This window comes from Electrophorus electricus, chromosome 6 (genome assembly GCF_013358815.1).
Source record: "Electrophorus electricus isolate fEleEle1 chromosome 6, fEleEle1.pri, whole genome shotgun sequence".
In the NCBI taxonomy this organism is placed as follows: Eukaryota; Metazoa; Chordata; class Actinopteri; order Gymnotiformes; family Gymnotidae; genus Electrophorus; species Electrophorus electricus.
In genome coordinates, this window is record NC_049540.1 from 25070524 (window position 1) to 25089645 (window position 19122).

At 43.3% G+C, this 19122-nt stretch overlaps 1 protein-coding gene across 4 annotated transcripts in view; it reads right to left on the reverse strand.

Annotated features, from left to right (window-relative positions):
• si:ch73-287m6.1 (RIMS-binding protein 2) overlaps positions 1 to 18433 on the reverse strand; it is a 52343-nt gene extending 33910 nt beyond the window's left edge. For all 4 annotated transcript variants that reach the window (XM_035527003.1, XM_035527002.1, XM_035527001.1 and 1 more), the window contains exons 1-5: positions 18309 to 18433; positions 16825 to 16941; positions 16579 to 16729; positions 10322 to 10465; positions 3664 to 3744 (exon numbers count right to left, since the gene is read on the reverse strand). In XM_035527003.1, coding sequence (XP_035382896.1) covers positions 3664 to 3744; positions 10322 to 10465; positions 16579 to 16704 — 351 coding nt within the window. In that variant the 5' untranslated portion in view covers positions 16705 to 16729; positions 16825 to 16941; positions 18309 to 18433. The remainder of the gene's footprint in view (positions 1 to 3663; positions 3745 to 10321; positions 10466 to 16578; positions 16730 to 16824; positions 16942 to 18308) is intronic.
• Between the last annotated feature and the right edge of the window lie 689 nt (positions 18434 to 19122).

Genomic DNA, 19122 nt, shown 5'->3' on the forward strand with positions numbered 1-19122 from the left:
CAGCCAACACCCGAATCAAGGAAAACAGCAGCATCCAAACATCACCACAAAGTCGGATTCAATTTGTTGCTAGATTAGTTTTTTAATGGGGTCCTAGTCATTTTCAGTGCATCCTTTTCTGATTAAATAACATTGAAAATGACAGCTTAAAGTGATGTCATGGGTAATGTTAAGGGTACAGGCTGAAATAGAGTCTTGTACTGTATGTTCAAATCAGGCAGACGGGGAAAGAACAGGGCAGTGCCAGCCAGCATGGCTTTTTTAAACTACTGTAATGCTTTAAGTGCCACTCTAAGTAAAAGAGGGGTAATGAAAGCAGCTAATCTTTCCACATAAACAAAACAAACAAAAAAACTAAATCCTGCATCTCATCCCTCAATCGAAAGATTCACATGCAGTTATACCATAGTGCAGTAGTGTCCACACCTACACAACATCACCAGCACAACAGGGCCGTGCCCACTATATCACCTACACATGGCAGAATGTAGCTGGGAATATTTTGGCCAATAGGTTCCATTTCATCAGTCCACTGAGATTGCCTTTTTATATTACGTGCCATTTTCTGCTTAATGCACAGGCCATAAATACACCCATCAAATGATTCTAAAATGCACGAGAGCAGTCCATACTCTTCTTCAGCTAGAGCTGTGCTCCCATACGGATGAGAATCATGTAGTGGTAGTGGGGGAGAAGCAGGCCGGGGCGCAGATAGGGGGCCACTGACACATGAAGGGACTCGTTCAGGCAGACGCGGCTGCTTGATCTCTAGCCCCAAGTTTGGCCACTGGTCCTGCAGCTGCTAGGCCTACCGCAGGAGTCCCAGCAGCAACACTCTTTCGCATGGGTCTCCGCAACAGCTCTATGGATGTGTACTGCCTGTGTGGGCGTTGTTACACAAGCACAGGAATGCAACAAGGCGGCAAAAAAGAGAGTGCATGCGTTTGAGGATAAGACGGGGAACCCCAGAGAGCCAGGGAGCAGAAGGAGCTTTGGTAATGTTTAGGAAGGAAAAGTCAGACACTTGAAAATGCTGCGAGCTCTAGCAGTTCTGCACTGCAGCACTGCTTGATCACGCCTCTCTTCAGGTTCGTGCTTCTTGGTGAAGGTCAGATGTCAGCCGGCTGCAGGCTATCGCTCTCGCAGTGTCCATCAAGGGCGAGCGATCAGCAGCCTTCCCTCGGGCGGCAGAGAACCCAGCCCCATCGAGCCTCGATATGCGGCTCACGCCGTCAGCTGTTGTCCTCATGGGAAAACCCACCGCTCAGCATCTAAACTTAGCGGATTCTCACGCCCTTAATCCTGAAGCGCTCTGCTCTTCCTAAGAGCAGGTGGTTGCTATGACAGCTAGCTCTGCAAAGGGCTCCATTTGCAGAAGAGAAGAAAGCCCTTTTCTGAAGCCTGTCTGAACACTGTCACAATATGCACCCCAGGCTGCTGTCAAGACATGTCTCCACACACAGCTTCGGTGTGGACCTCGCTCCAATTATATGCCCACTCATTTGCTGCATGCTGTTGCACGATTGCAAACTCTCTAATACACTAAACAAGTATGTACATTTGTGTGATTCACAGACCAACACTGCTTACCCCATAGTTCACTTATTAGCTTGGAATAAATCAACCTTAGGCATGAGGGGGCTTTCAATTCCACATGGCGATTTTCGCAGTTATATTGTGATATAATGTTTGATAACAAGAACAAGTCATTTTGATAACAAGAACAAGTCATTTCATCCAAACAAGCAAACAATTGCACATAGCACTAATGATGGTGAACTCTAATGCATGAAATAAGAGCATGTGTGTGTGCGTGAAATATCGACACAGAATAACTGTTTCCCTTTAAACTCCCAAAGGATCACCACTAATGAGCTGCCATGCTGCGGCAGCTGCATGCCTGAGGGATTTGTGGAGACACTGGGTGTCTTATTTGGCCTTTGGACAAGGCCACTGACAAGTTATACCATAACAATGCAAAGTTAGTCCAGAAGTTATGCCATAGGTATCTTGTTATAGTTATCATAGATATCTTGTCTTGTGTAACAGGCTTTGAAAAGGCACAGGTTATACCATAGATATAAAAAGACAGATGTAAATAGGCAATGCAGTACAAAAGGCAATGCAAAGTTAGTGCACTGGCTTTCTTCAATGCACTCTCTAACTCTTTATCTCAGGTGTGAGCAGACAGTGGAACGTTGTAGCTCTGCTTCCCAGAGCACAGAAGAATGCTTCTTTCAATTTTCTTCCTGCACCTCTGAAAATTATACAAGCAGAAGAGTGGTGAATAATATGACTAGGAGACACAGAGTATGAATGGTACAATAGGAAGTATGTGCAGTGTAGTTGGCACCTCCAGAAATTACAACTGGACGTTGGCGTAACTGATATGGGGTGGACCTGACACTAAGACCACAGCTGGCTTTCTTTTGCAATTCACATCTTCACAGCGTGGTTAAAACCTGCTCACATTACATAACAGTGAACAACCAGTGTCCAACGCCACAGCAATCAAGTTGTGCTTTGTGCACACATTTTGATTCATGCTATAGCCCTGTGCACATAAGTAAGCTACCTTACACTTATGCTTGTAATTCAATTTAGATTCAATTAGCAAAACAAAACAAAAAAATATGCACAACTCACTTTACATATGCCCAGTACTGTGTACTGGACTAAATAATTGCACTGTCTACTCATTTTGTATTTGTCCTGTCCTGTATTTATTATTGTTTATTTAATGTTTATTTAATGACATTTTTGCACTATATTGAACTGTTTGCACTTGTGTAGCATGTTGTCTGTTATTTTGTGTTGCACCATGGTCCTGGAGCAACATTGTCTCCTTTTTGTTGTGTACTTGTATATAGCTGAAATGACAATAAAACCTCTTTGAACTTTGAACTTGAACTGCAGAAAACACATGAAAAGATGTGAACTGTGTAGTATTGAATTGCTGCCTGAGAGCGTTAAACTATTTTTCATCATTTTTGTGTTCAGGATGTTTTGGGCGGGCCTGATATCATGGGTCGATGATGCACTGGAGCCGTACATAACATGATCCCCCCCCATAACACTATAACGTAACATATAAGAATTCTGGCTCTGGTTCCGCACCTTTCCCACAAATGAGCACAGGTTCAGTGCATAGTCTCCCCCCTGCCCTCTCAAAGGGCTCATCAGGAACTGGAGAAAGCTGTGCTGATGTGAGGGCTCTCGAGTGCAGCCATGGAGGTCCGAATACCCCACACAGTTAACCCTCCTCCCTTCCACACAGAAAGTTCCCTTCAGCCTGGGACCCAGAGTTGAGGCAGAGAACCAGGCCATGTGCTGCACTGAGACACACACGTGCGCGCGCGTGTGTGTGTGTGTGTGTGTGTGGCACAGAGCATGAGCAGAGTTCTATAGAGCAACAGTGCCCTTGGGCTAAGAGGCACGTGAACTCCTCCACACTGGTCAGCTGGGGAAGCAGACACAAGCATAAGTGCCTTCCCAAATGCTCAACCAAGCAGCAAAAAGCTGATCCCGTTAGAATGGAGGGTACAACACGTTTAAGTGTGAGAGGTGGTCAGAAAAGATGAGGGTAAAGGAGAGTGGTTCACACATGACTAGACAGAGTGAAGGAAGACAGCCTGAGCAGGCATATGTGTTGAAGGTATTTACCAAAGACTGGAATGCTAAGATCTTGTTCTTCGCCTCCCTCTCGAGGAGCTGACGCCTCTTCCTGTCACTCACTTCTGTCTCCTATTTGAAAAACAAATGGGAGAGAAAAATTGTAATGTGGAGCTTCTACAGGAATTGCTTTCCATAGATAACCACCACCCACCCACCCTCCTAAACCATTTCAAGCAGCTCTTGTTCACTGAATGGTTGATTTTAAACATGTCTAAATGGTCTTCACTGTGTACTACACGAAGCTCTCAGGGTGAATTAAACAAATTCTACATGTATAATTTAATTATGACCCAGATCTTAAACATTTCAATGTTTTTCTGGTTATACACTAGATACACTCTACATTCCTCTTAGTTCTTATGACGCTTAACAGATGCTCTTCCAGTAAAACCATTATGAAGGCCAATGAATGCTTGCCAGTTCTGTGGGACAATCCCAAACAGAATAAAGCACAATTATATTAGAGAAAGTATCCTCACCTGTGATTGGCTATGTGTATGCATGTATGTAAGTGTGCATATGTGTTAATGTGCAGCATATATATATTGTACATATATGTATTTACATTCAAATATGCATGTGAGAGTGTATGTGGCACACATGTCTGTGTGTGTGTGTGTGTGTGTGTGTGTGTGTGTGTGTGTGTGTGTGTGTGTGTGTGTGTGTGTGTGTGTGTGTGTGTGTCCTCATGATAAATGTTTTATAGCAGCCATGCAGAGCACTAGGACATAGTGGCTGGGAGGGAACAGCTGGGAGTTGCAGACCAGTGGGATGGAAGTAATGAGCATTTTATCTGTGTGGACATGTTCCTCAGCAGAGAGCCATCAAATTGGGTTGTTTTTCACTCAGATAAGCCCCTCACAGAAGAAGCGATGATGTAGCCACCACTGAATTCAAACAGAAGCACCAATCATGGAATACTAGGGACTTTTCAAGCAGGCTCTGTTTGCTGACCTTTCAGCAACACTAGCTGCAGATGTTTACTTGAGACCAACGGGCTAAATACATCTGGCATGTTTAAGAGCACTGAATGCAGCGCATGCTGTATGTGTGATGTTGGGGGAGGGGAACCCAGGAGTTGCTATAGCAACCTATTCGTCCAGGTAGAAACTGTAGCCATGAGAACGAGTGGCTTGGCTGATGTTCATCCACAGTCCACAGCTAAACAAGGCTCACTCTGGGATCCCTCCTTGGCTTGGAAAAGATTCAGATGGTCCAGAAAGATGGGAAAAACATGACATACTGCATGTCAAGCTCAAGTGTCTTTCTCTGCCAGAGGCATAGTAATTAAACATGGTCAGGGTTTGAGGTGCCATGTTTCAGCAGCTAACATCTTTCAAACAACCTGTTGTGGAAGTAGATGTATATGAAGTCTTCCTGTCTTTCTTGCTGTTTGTTTGTATGCGATTTATGAGAAAACATTTAAGGAAGTCTATGATAAAGCCAGTATATTCGTACAGAAGATTGAGTATCCCTGCTGCATTGTGTTGATCTATTAAGACTCAAACTAAAATTAATTCCGAGCTCTCTCTTCCACATGAACGGTACTTCCGCTGTAATCTCAGACAAGGGGGACTACAGGAAAACTACAGGGGATTTTCGAAGTAGAAGTGTAACGATCCATCCTTTTCGCCAGCCAGGAGCGGCCGTTTCAGCTGTGAGAGCAGAGAGGCAGAAGAGACAAGGGGAGGAGACGGTGGAGCAGTGGGATCCATAACGGAGCTCCTATCAGCTGTGGCTGCCTCCTGCTACTGTCTGAAACCTTACGCCCACATGCAGATAAAGCACGAGAGAGGGACGTGAATCCACTTGCTGCACAGAGGAGGTGCTACAAGTCTGGATTCTGCCACACCCTTTACACTCTCTCTGAGTCTCTCTGAATCTCTGTCTTTTATTCTCTCTTTCATACACTTTCACTCTTACTATCTGTGACTCACACACACACACACACACACACACACACAAAGAAAATGTATATGACAGGTCAGTTTGGAGCTGCTCGTGCCGATGCCCGAGTCCTCTGACCTGCCACGTAACTAGCATACAGCACGCACGTGGCACGTCATTCAGTTCATCAGCACCGTGCCGGATGTGTTCATGAGCCTTCATTCTGTCTCTTCCATCCATCTGGTGCCAGTCTGCTTCCAAACTGCACTACATCTCTGCTCATCTCTTTCCAAAGATACATTTGTCTCTTTCTGTTGCTAAACTGCAGATGACAGAATTGCCTTTGAGGTATGGAGATGTCGTCTGCTCTCCACCAAAAAGAGAACAGAGTACTAGATTGGTTTGACAAAATCATGCATACTGAGGTGTTAGAAGAAGATTATTATCAATTTTACATTTATTAATAGAAAGCATGTATAATCCCTGGGAATCAAACCTACAACCATAATGTTGTTAGCACCTACTACGAAGCAAGCTACGGAAAAACTATTTGCAACATGTTTAGAGTAAATCTACAAGAACTTATTATTGTAACGTGAAAAAACTCTGATAACTTGCGCTGTTGTATTAGTTTTATTATTGCATCATTGACAGTGCCTTTAGCTCAGGCTACATAAATATAGCAGTAGCATTATTTTGGTGCCAAAAAAGGAGCAAAAAAAGATTCTTATTTTTTGTGCACCCAGAAGTCAAACAGTGAGCATTAATAAAATTACTGTTTATTGAAGAATGTTCACCTTTCCGTATACCAAACACTTTTACAAAGAGAGTACTTGAGGCTTCAGAAAACTTGATAAACAAGTGTCACTCACCTTTGTCAGTTTTCTCTGTAACCATAACAACCACTCAGATGCATTAAAGAGTGTCAGGTTATATTTTCTCACAAGCCAAACAATTTGACAAAAAGTAATCATTTGCAACTATGAAGTAATACCAACTCTTTAGGTATATCAGCAACATATCTAACAAAGTATACCACCGGGGATTTTAATCAGGTCCAATAGTCTACCAAAAGTTGTTAGAAGATAATGTAGTTATAGCTTGCTTAGCACAGTTAAGTAGCAACCTCAGCAGTTCTTTTCTAATCCACTGCTGTAAATAGAGAAACATCGAGAGAGAAAGAGAGGGAGTGTGCCTCTGGACAGCCCCCATGCTGCCAGTGTACAGTCCTTTCTGCAGTAACCGATACCGGAACCCTCAGAGTGAGGCTGTAGCCAGAGCAGGGACGATAAGGACAGAAGGATAGAACAAGCTGGAGAAACGAGAGAGGGAAATATTTACCGTCTTAGTTTGCTAGCTGCACACCACCTATGCCAGGAATAGCGGCTTTCCCCTTCTCAACCCCTGTTCTCTCGCCTGCTGCTTCCTCTTGGTGTGGAAACGTCAGACAGCAGTGGTTGTAGCCTGCACTGGGCCTGCGTATCGCCCCCCTCTCTCGCTCTCCCTCTGTCACTCACTCACTCTCTCCCTCTCTCCACACACCCACCAGGCGTGCTGTGCGCTGCAGAAGACACAGCACGGAGATCCCTCCACCGCGCATTATGGCTGCCCCTGCATCCTCCACCTACTTCCTAGAGAGGCGGCGTGCGTGTGTGTGCGTGAGCCATGACCCTCCTCTCTGTTACCAAAGCCATCACAGCTAACCATGCTGGCTAATTAGTAGGGAGTTTGATTAATGCAACACACACTTGCAGTGAACACAGTGCTAAGGATTATATCACTTGATTCCTTCTCTTTCTGCAGTTTTGGGAGCTTCTACTCGGGATGCATCTTTTGCGGTGGGAGAGAAAGGGGAAAAAAAGCATGAGCTAGAGGGAAATCCCACACACGTCTGAGGAAGGCAGCACGAGCCTGCTTTCTGCATGACGAGGTGTAAAAGGATGCCATATGGGCTGCTCGTCCAGCTGCACTGCTGAAATTGTATCTACTACTTGATGAGTAATGGACTTGAAATATGAGAGAATTGAGCTCCTGTATGTTGGGTGATAACAGTACACTTCATGATGGAATAGTGGTCCCCGTTATTAAGTGAGTGAATATCTCATTATTCCTGTATGAACAATCTTTGATGGAACTCACTTATTATGTAGTATTAATCACAGCAATCTGTTAATCACCATTTCTGGCTATGATGGTGAAAATAAAAACAAAATAAAAATAATAAAAACAAAACCTTTTTAAAGAACAAATTCCTTGTTTGCTGGTAAAAATAAGTTGCAAAATAAAAGCCAGAACCAAGACACTGCAAGGGATAACTGCAGCTTTTAAACTGAATATTTCCCAAATCTGCCATTTGAACTCATCTCTACAGCAGAACACACTCAGCAGTGAGGCAAGGTACAGAGAGGGGCACAGGAGAGCAGCTGAAATATACACCACTTTTATACACCACTGCATAGCACAATTAGCATTCACTGTTTATACTGCCTTGGTACAACAGGTAAAGTAATACACGCTGCTGGCTTGCTAGTCTGAGATGCGGATGGCCACTGAAACAGTTTGCCCTGCCTGCACTGAATCATGGACTTTCCACTGAGACACCAGAGGGACACCTTTATCACCTTCTGCCATAGGACACCAGTTACCTTGGTAACTAAAAGGAAACTCTGCCTTCAATGTCACACTCTGAAAGCGAGTATATTTACAGATGACATGAATATTAATATTAGGTTTTAGTTTACAGAAGACTATTCATTCTCATTTGGCAAGAGGCAAGCAGAAATCAATTCTGGAAATGACTTCCCAGAGTAACTGAGGTCACCATATTCCCAGGGGCCATTCAAGCTTTTAATATATGACTTGATCATACTGTTATGGCTTTGACAGAATAGCCTGAAGACCCCTGAGACTCAAGGTTTGCCAGAAAATAAATGCTAGCCAAATATTTAAAGAATGATAACCAATTAATAAAACACCTTAAGATATCATCAGTCATTTACTAACAATCACATTCATGCAATCCATTTCTCCACATCTCTCAACTTATATTACAGTTGCTAAAGAATACGGGCCTGAGTACTCATCAGACCCAAGAAAGATTCAGGGTTTCTTGTTATTGCCTGTCTTAATACACTCCTGAACAGATCAATCCATCCAAGAGGTTCAAAGCAAACACCCCCAGACCTGACACTCTGAGACGGAGAGATGGATTAGAGCATGCGTCCCTGCTTTAATGTCTCTTCCAGTCAATGCAATGGAGGGGATAACAGAGTTATGGGAGCAATATGGGCCAGCTGGAAGAACACAGAGTCTAATTCTGAGTCTAATTCTATTAGGAGAGATGGCAAAACTGGCCAGGACCAGCCATGCCCAAGTAACCCTTTCACGCCACACTGTTCATATCTATGCCCGGCCCCACTGCATGCTCTTTAATTCTCTACTGAAATGTTCATTGGCTTTGCTAATTAAGTATACTATGCCTCTCTCACCACTGTTATAAGTCTCTATTAATTATCAGCTATTGTCATTACACTCATGACTGTAATTATCCTTGAACCAATTATGCCAGAGACAATGCGCCACCATGTCACATACTTCTACAATAGCAGCATTGCCATGACAAGAGAATAAGTGGGTCCTAGCAGCAGGAGCGTAGCACTTCCTCCAGAGACAGGAGGTCATTCATCACCACAGGTTGACTCTCCGCTCCGTCCGTCACGGCTAGTAGCCAGGCGACCTGCCACAGCACTCAGACAGCAGATACTGTCAGCACACATCCGTCTAGATCATTCTAGTCACACATGCCTCATAATTGACTCACGACCGTGACTTACAAACGAGAGTGTTTGATAAACAAGATGGACAGGAGCCAGCCTGCACGCACTCCACTTTCCACACTCTGGTTCAGAGGCTCTCTTTTGAATAAAGGAATTTTAGGTACATAAGCAATGAGACATATGTGATTATCTGTGGTATCCAAATTATAATCCTAAATTTTATTCAAATGTGCACGCTTTCCTCGTTCCATGATATCCCTATCATATTCACATGCACAATGCATCATAGGCACTCACATGGAGACCCATATATGTAGGCTTCGTCACCCTGCATATTAATAACAGAGATTCCAGACTGAATAATTGATGGCTTATTTACATACTGAAATGCTTCAGTATGTTAGTGCTAGGTGCTGATGGGCAGGCAGACAAATAGTCTGAAATACAGACTGATCTGCATTACACATCTTAATCACCAAGAAAAAATGCTTCAACTTTGGTCCTTTATTCATCTGTTCATCTGTTCCTCTGGAAACTTAATTAGTCCTTTCTCAAAAATGGAAAGCTGATAAAGAGTGTGTACAAAGTTCAGCATCCTGTGCATTTACATCTCTTTTCAACAAAAAACACACAAAAAAACCCCCAAACAAACCAATTGCTGCAACAGAAGCTTGTGACAATAGGCATCACTATGGTCAGTCAGTCTTGCTATACCCATCTGCCCTTTCTACATAGTGGGATGGTTGCCAGGGTAACAGTGGCTCCAAGATAACACCACTTGGGACACTGGAATGTCTCCACCAGTTCTGGATTTTTTTTTTTTCTTGGAGGTCTGCAGTCCAAGCTCCCTACGCCAGCTGTCACTCACATGTTAAACCCCACAATCCCACATTCGAGGAGCTGTAGATGGACCAGTGTACATACTCCACATGAACACCCAGACCAGTACGAAAACAGAATGTAAATATCTGCAGAGGACGCACCAGGGATCTGTAGTGTTGCTTCTGCTGTTTTTGGGTTGCCACCTCTATCTTACGGTCTCTGTTCCTCTCCTCCAGAAGGCGGAAGCGGTTCACATTGTGAGCTGAAGCAGTGCACAGGTGTGGGGGAAGGACCTCGAGCTTCAGCTACAGGAAAAGATAAAGGAAAGAGGAGGGGAAATGTGTTCCGCAACCACTCGGCACATCAGATAGCAGTACATTAATAAAAACTGAATGAACATCTGCCCGTAGGATGCACGATCAACAGGCATGGACCCATTGGAGGCCTTTGTGAACAGCATCAATCAGGTAAAATCAGAATTTACATGTTGGCTTGGGCATTCTGCATTCTATTATTAATACATTATACATGTAGAGTCATATCTAGTGTCTCAAGCTGCTGTGTTATGATGTCCGTCAACACTTCAGCACTGTCTGAAATACCAGCGTGGGAGTGATGTAATCAAACCGGAGCTCTGTTTAGGAGATTTGTTCTGGCAAACCAGTCCATCTTCATCCATGTCCATTACTGACCATTTATTCATGACTACTACCCAGTAGCGTCAAATGCAGCCAGGAGACGTTCAGAGAGAAAGTTCTCGTGCTTTCGACTTTTTCCTCCCAGACAACTGAACAATCTGTGACAAACAATGCATATCCTGTCGAAAGATATCGAGGGGTTTCAACCAGCTCATATGATTCAGACCAGCTTGCTCTATCCAGGGCAGATCTGATCTGTAGTTACTATGGTGCCTTCAGCTTTACCTAATTGCAAATAATAAATTTAACATACTCAATCCTGTAAACATCATCTGAATTCATCAACTGAATTTTGATATATGTGAGATAAAGGTTTACAAATGGACATTACTTGTTCTTTGGTTTTCCATTGTTTTGACAGTCCAAAAATACAACACGGCTTCCTTTACCCGAAAACTGATTTGACGAAGCTATCATTAACCAGAACAGGAAGTACACGTAGCCATGCGGCATATCTGTGTGAGAAAAGAAACGGCTGAACTACTAAATACTAGCGCTCGGGTCTGGCCACTGCACAAGCCCTGGACACTGTGTCAGTGGACAGAGTGCGAGAGATGGTTGATCAGTGGTAGAGTGGTGAGAAAGAGAGGGATAGTATGGGCCCCAGAGCTCACCATCTAGGGACAGCTGCCTCAGGAGAAGGCTGCTGGCCGCTTCTATTAGCCTCTTCTCTGCTGCACTTGTTCTTAAACACCCCCCCCCACCACCACCATTCAGCCTGACTGCCGCCATTAACACCCGTACTATACCTGTAAGTACTGAACATGCTGCCCATAGGTTATTATGTTCTTACAGAAGCCCAAGGTCACCCTGGAATGACCCTGCTATAAAAAGTGGTGATCGGCGAAAGGATCCAGCACTCTGATTCTAATCCAGGTGGCTGTTAACACTAAAGAGCTTTATTTAAGCATATCCAGGCTCTTCATGCATAGGGGATATTAAATAAAAGACCTAAGTACAGAGCAAGGCACCCTGTTCACCTCCGCTTGGACAGCATCTCTCACTACACTCGCTTGCCAAGTTCATACCCCCCCCCCCATGCATTTCATTTTCTGTCATGAAATGCTGCTTTTTCTTATTATGAAATGCTTTTTTTTTTTTCATTATGAAATGCTGCTCAAAATGGTCTTTCCCACAAAATACACAGCAAATGATTTCAGACAAGCACTATATTGCTCATTTCTATTTCCCTAGGAAATAGAAATGAGACATATATTGCATATTTTCTGTGTGTATGGCATGTCGCTCACTTGTATGACACAGAAATCAAGACCAGTTTAAAGCTGCTGTAATCAGCTTTACAGCTCTCACTAACTTCTTCTGAACACAACCGCAGGCGGAGTCCACACCCATCAGTCATATGGCCACGGTCCTAACCTTTCTCCAAAACGTGTCTCTCCCAAGACACACACAGTTAGAGTTTAGCCTTCCCTTCTATGTGCTGCATGCATGGGTGAAATATTGACAGGCAGGGATGCCAGTCTCCTTGTAGAGAAGTTTACGGATAGGTTAATACAGCTAAGATGGAAGATGCTGAATTTTTTACTTGCTGATTACTGAGCCCAGGACTGTCATGGAGATATTTTTTCTTTTTGTAATGGCAGCTAGCATAATTTAATGTTTAGCTAGTGTTCTTAAAATATGCCACTTACAGAAGCTTTAAGGCCACAGAATTCATCAGTGATTGCAGATTAATAAATTAGAAATAACATATTTTTTATATTCCATATTGAGACCAATCTTTTTCTAGTCCCAGGTTCCAGGGACCGAATAACCAACAGATTGGCATTCCATCATGTGTATTTGTGTCTGTTGATCTTCCAGGGATCTTGCATAATCCAAATCTCACACTGCTGCACAACACTACAAACATTCACAAGGCTGTGACTCTCCTAGTTTTCCAGCTGGCAGTCTTGCTAAGCGACATCACTGCAGACAGCCCAGCCTGTCAACCTGCCCTGCCGACCAACTAGCACAGAGGCCTGGGACCCAGCCAATGGAGTCGTTGGAACATGTAGCCATTAAAGCAGCTTAATACATCTAACAAGTAATAATTCAAAGAGTCACATAAATCCATTAAGGTGTGAGCTAATCAGTCAAAGAGTCAACTAATCACCAGGGCAACCGACACATTAACAGGGGTGACAGCATTAAATTTTCAAAGTGCTGGGCGGGGGTGCACAACAAGCATTATGATATAATGCCAAGTCAAGACTGACAAACCCTGACATTAACATTTGTCTAGAAATGCATATGTGCAAATTATCAAGAAATTTATTTTAAAGATTTCACGTAGAATGTTCTCAATATCGTCCTGTGAACAAAAAATGTCTGCAGGAATATATAAAACATTGACACATGGTTTGTTTAATTTAGATTTTTTTTACAAGGGGGAGTTAATACTGTTACATTATAATCACTATATTTAACCTGGTGGTCCAGCAAACCTGCCAGGTGTTGCCTCCTGCCAATCACCTTTCCCTTCCCTGTTGTGCTCATCTCTCCCTCAAGATCATCACTGCTACCACTGTGCGCTCCCTGAAGGGTCTTCCCTGCTGTAATCCTTTTCTTGCACATGTATATATGCAAACTTCCTCATATTGTCCCACCAGTGTTTCTTCAATACGCTTATCCTGCATGTATTTGTCTCTGCTCTGCCCTGCCTATTCATATCATGTTTGAATAATGCTGTGTAGCTTTCTTCAGGAACAAAAGCTTGATATATCGACACCTGGTCTCTCCATGCTACCCTAATTCCATTAAGGCAAACCAAACTGGAGCTGCACGTCACATAAACCAAGACCAGCTCCAATGATTAATTATTCTAAGGTTAATCGTCGTGTTGCAGAAATAAACACACCAGCCTATCATGGACGTTTAATTAAAACGTAATTTCTTTAATTATTTTACTCTTAACAAAAGGTATTTGCGTCTTGCTTGTAATATCATAGACTAAAGGTGTGCACGGTGCATGAAGCGAGAACTGTGTTGACGTCCGTTCATTTCAACGGTGTTTAACGTGTTTTAACACCCACAACATGATACGTCGCGAAAAACTCAAAATATATAACTTTTACGTGTCTTTGTGTACGAAACACCGGAAGATAGTAGATAGGCTATCGCTTATTACAGGTGTGTAAACTGGACTTTTAAAAAAATAACAAACTTATCAAACTGTTAGTTCCATTCCACTGTCTGAAGTAACAAATTTAAAATATAGGTAATTAATTAAACACAAAACAAGATTAATTAGGATTTAAACAATATTTAAAGTCAATGAATTATAGGCTTCATAACCCTGCTCTTTTCAACCATCCAGGAGCAAGTTAACCACGCAAGCGAAGGGTAGGCCTTATTTAACGGTCATGCGATGCGCCTCAACTTTCGATGGTTCGGGAATAAAATCGTTAAGTAAAGAGCGCAGTGTTTGAGGGAAAAAAAAAAACCTGTTGCAGATAACTTTACTGTAGTCTAATTTTGGTAAATAGAAACACAGTAGTAGCTGTGATACAGTATAAACACAGTGGTAGCGTGGCCTCAGTCCACACACACACATACACCCACAATGTACTGAACGTCTGAATGTATTAATGCACCTAGACAGCCGAGCGTTGACCTTGGCCAGTTGAAAATATTGGCCAAAAGTCCTCGCATGTACTCTCACTCAAACAGTTCTGTCGCTCCTTCACCCACACATGCAGAAGAGAAAAGATCTAAGCATTGATGCGGTATTCTACTCAGTCTGCCAGAAGCCTGTGACACTTAGTGCACAGCAAGCAGCTCTCCGTCAGGGAGCCCTACACTGTCCTGGAGCCCACTATGAACCAGTGCACCTCTGCTAAGGAGCTAAGGAGGGGCACACACGTCATTGCTGGAACGCAGCATCACACACACACACACACACACACACACACACACACACACACACACACACACATTAGCACAGCAACAGCTAGCAAGCACACCTCGTTCAAGCACATGCTCACTGCCTCCGCATTTCAAACGTGTTAAGAGCATACTCGGCGTACGCAGGCTCGCGCGTGCGTGCGTGTGTGCGTGGCGGGGGGGGGGTGTTCTACAGTACCTGAGAGTCAGCGGTTTCCCCTTTATCCGTCTTTTATCCTCTCACACCATCATATCACCAGCTGCCAAGAGTGGCAGGGTCTGAGTCAATGACGATATGTCTGTGGGGTGTGTGTGTGTGTGTGTGTGTGTGTGTGTGTGTGTGTGTGTGTGTGTGTGTGTGAGGGCGCGCGTGCACACCCAGCCCACTGCTGCAAGCAGCCTTCAGTCTTACAGCTGTAGAATAGTCAGCAGCAGTGTGAGAGTCTCTAGGCTCTGTGAGAGAACTGAAGCATGGAATTACTCACTCTCTCTCGCTCACTCTCTCCAGTTCTCTCTCTCTCTCTCACACACACACACACACACACACACACACACACAGACACACGCACACCCTGCTGACACTTGCGCATGCTCACTGTTTCTTCCTGGCTGCCTCACACTTGATGCAACCCACTTCCCAATTTCTCGCCCTGCTCATACACACACTCCCTGATGACAAACACTGGAGTGTGCTGTTCAGGCACTCATTTAACTGATCATCCATAAATGACCCTTTTCAGCACCATAGAGCCTATGTGTCAGCTGTCCTGCTACTGATTCTTTCAGTTCATATGGAACATGTCTCATTGTATTTCCCTTTAACTTTCTCCTGTTCTTATCCCTGCTTCCCTTCCCTTAGACCATGTCTTTCATCGAATGTTAAAATCGGATGGCTTGCATGATGTCATCCACGTGATTGTTTTCTTTTGAGTAGTGTTGGAAATCTAGAGGGGTACCAAAACATAGGGGCTGTGCTCCAGTCCAGCTGCACTCAGCCAGGCCACTGAGCCTCCCAGCACTCCTACTGTTTATCACACAGCACATCAGAGATCTGCTTGCCCATGGTGGTATTAAAAGGGATTACCTAGGCAGAGCAGCAGGTACGGCTGGGCCTGTAGTGGCACTTTGTGCTGGGGAAAAAAAAAAAAAGATTCTGCAGGGAACGTTACAATCTCCTTTTTTTCTGTTGCCTGGCAACCCTACCAGTTCCTGTAGTAACACCCCACCACCATCACACACACATACTTTTGCCATCCCTACTCTTCCAATGGGGCACTCCTCTGCTTATACATCAGTGTGTCCCAGGGGAGAACTGTCTACAATAAGGTGTACTGCAACCACACCTGCTGCCTGTGTGCGTCATCTTTCGTCACATGACAGAACCACACCTTTCATTGGTCAGCACAGTGACTCATCCTTGGGTTGTTGTACTTTGATTGGTAGGTCCTGGCTCCGGGTGCTGAGCAGAATGTTAACCAGTAAATTGGTGCCACCTATTGCCCAAAGTCTCTATTGCTTCACAGTTGATAGTCCCCCACTGTAACCTTGTGAGATTCTGCCATGCATGAAATTTTAAAATGTTACGTGAACATAAATCCCTTGTCTTCATATGCTGACATCACTTTTCCCTACAAAATACTTCCCATTTAAAGACCTTGTTTCCATAGATCTAATGTGTATAAATCACAAGGAGAAATTGCAGCATAATATACCTCTCAGAAAAGTAATACTGCTTTTTTAAAGGCAATAACATCAAGACTGAAAACTGTATTAAAATATTCAATGAACATGAAAATATCTGTGTAACTGAGACCGGCTCAGTGTGGGTGACTCACCTTCTCTCTGGCCCGGATGTGACTGGCATTCCGTGCTGCGATGATTGACAGCTGCCTTTGGATCCACAGCAGCTCTGTCTGAGACTGCCTAAGCAGCTCCTCAACATCAGGCTTCTGACCCCGCATCTTTCTCAGTTCACACACATATACACTTAGACGCGCACACATCACATCACATATACATTCTTCAAAACATCCATATGCACTATAAAATCTTAACAAACTTCAATCAAGCTGGCAACTCACTTCAAATTCCAAAGTCAACTCATTGTAGATCTTTCAGTGTGCTGTCAGATACCGCGTGGGATCCTGTCAACCCATGCTGGATTTGTGTAGCCACCAATGAACCATGGAGAGTAGTGTCTAGACAGTGGCAGGCAGAAAATGGCTTACAATTACTGATGTGTGTGTTTTCCAACAATAAACAATAAACACTGGATTACCTGAGGCCTGAGGAAACATGGCCGGCAGTATATGAGCTCAGCACAGACGATAGCATTCTCACTACAAAGCCTACTGCCAGTAATACAATGCACTGATCTCTCATATTACTCATTGGAATGAGACTGGCAGCAGAAATCAGGACAGTTGTCCATAGCCAAGGGAGATATGTGTGATTTGTTACTATTCATAGCCATCCCCATGGATTTTTCTCTGCAGATTTACATAGTGGATAGTGGCTCTGATTGCATAATTTGCCTTGAACAGAAAGGAACATTTTTGAACATATTTGTCAAATCCTCCCAAGAAATGTCTGTCACCACTCATCCTCGCTGGCCTTCTAACTAGCAGCATCACCTCATGTCATCTGTTCCTCATTTCACACATCATATTGTCTATAATTTCTAGACTGTTTATCTCTTTGTGAATTCTTGCCATTGTAACACACATTTCTAAGCCAATTTCTGTTTAGCTTGTTTCTTTTTGTTCCTGTGGGACGACTCTTTTCTCACGTTTTTTGGTTCTTTCAGCTATGGCTAAGCTACTGTAAAAAAAAAAAAAAAAAAAAAAAGTTTTTAAAAAGGATAAAGTTCAAAGAATACTAAATGAATACTAATTCATAGAGAGACAGAGGGCCACACTAAATACTTGAACTGAGGTTGTCCACCATGTATGTGACCTACATATTCATTAAAAAAAACACATAGAAACACAAATCCGCATGAGGTGATGAGTCCATCACCTCAGGCTACCATCCCAAAATAAATACAGCAATGTTTAGGCTTAAAATGCACCACTGTACTATTCTTATGTTACATTTAACAGATGCTTTTATCCAAATGCATTATGACTGAGTATAGCTCAAGAGCCTTGCTCAGGGGCCCAATAGTACCCACTTGGCAGTGGCGGGGCTTGAACCAGCAACTGTCCCAGTACAAGTCAAGTACCTTGACCACTGAACTACCCCTGCCACAACACTTCTTGGAGGAGGGATACATGTAACATGAGCTGCACATAACATCTCAAAATTGAGTTCTCTGTGTGTACTAGTGTACAGATAATATAATTTCATCTAACAGAGCCCAAAATATTGAAAGCAAAAAATAAACGTTGATGAAATATCCATGCTAAGAAAGCACTAATTCTGAATGTTAATATTATTATTATACCTCCCAATAGTATAAACTTGTCCTCTATGTCTGCACACAAATGATTTAAATTAGATGAAGCCTGTCATTTTTTCCTCTAGTCTAATCATAAAAGAGCAGCTAGGTATTATTATTGCATACCTGAGACGTGTCCCTTCCTCTTCTGGGCCTCTTACTCCAGTGTGAGGCCTCCCTTTTAACCTGCCATCTCCTCAATGGGGAGAACAGAGAGGCAGCTACTACAGCTAAAACAAGGCATGACTGGTTTTCACCTCAAAGGGCAGCCAGGTATGGAACGGGAGAGGACAGGAAACAGACAGAGAGAGAGAGAGAGAGAGAGGCAGGGTGGCTCTGGAGATTAATTTATTGGCTACATTTGGTGTGTTTATTTGGAGACTGCGGTAGAAAAAAATCTACACACAAACACAATATACACACACTGGAGATGTGTATATACATCTCTCTCTGTCTCTCTCTCTCTCTCTCTCCCTCCCTCCCTGCAAACACTTGCTTGCTGTGTGACCATATGGCAGAACGAGCAAAGAAGATCAGCAGAGGTAAAGCGAAAAGGAAAAGAGAAAAACAAGCAAAAAACGAGCTTGGCCTTTAGAAACAAGCAGTTTCCACTTACAATCATAAAAGAATTTTGCAAGGAGACCAAAGAAAAGCTTTTTAAGTAGAAAATTACAGAAGGTTTATTATTTGTATGTGGTATGTCTACAATGGATCGGGTCTAAATTTAGAACAGACCTTCCCTGCTGTTCTGGATGAGCCCTCATAATTTAGCACTATTATTATCCTAGCATGATTATAGTAAACATAATATGAATAAATATAGCCTGTTTGTTTCAGATGGGCTTAACTGTAAGCCAAAGCACCATGTTTTCGTTGTGCTTTGCTGGTGTAACATTTCTTTGGTATGGTAATGAATAATAAAGTATTTTCAGGGAAATAG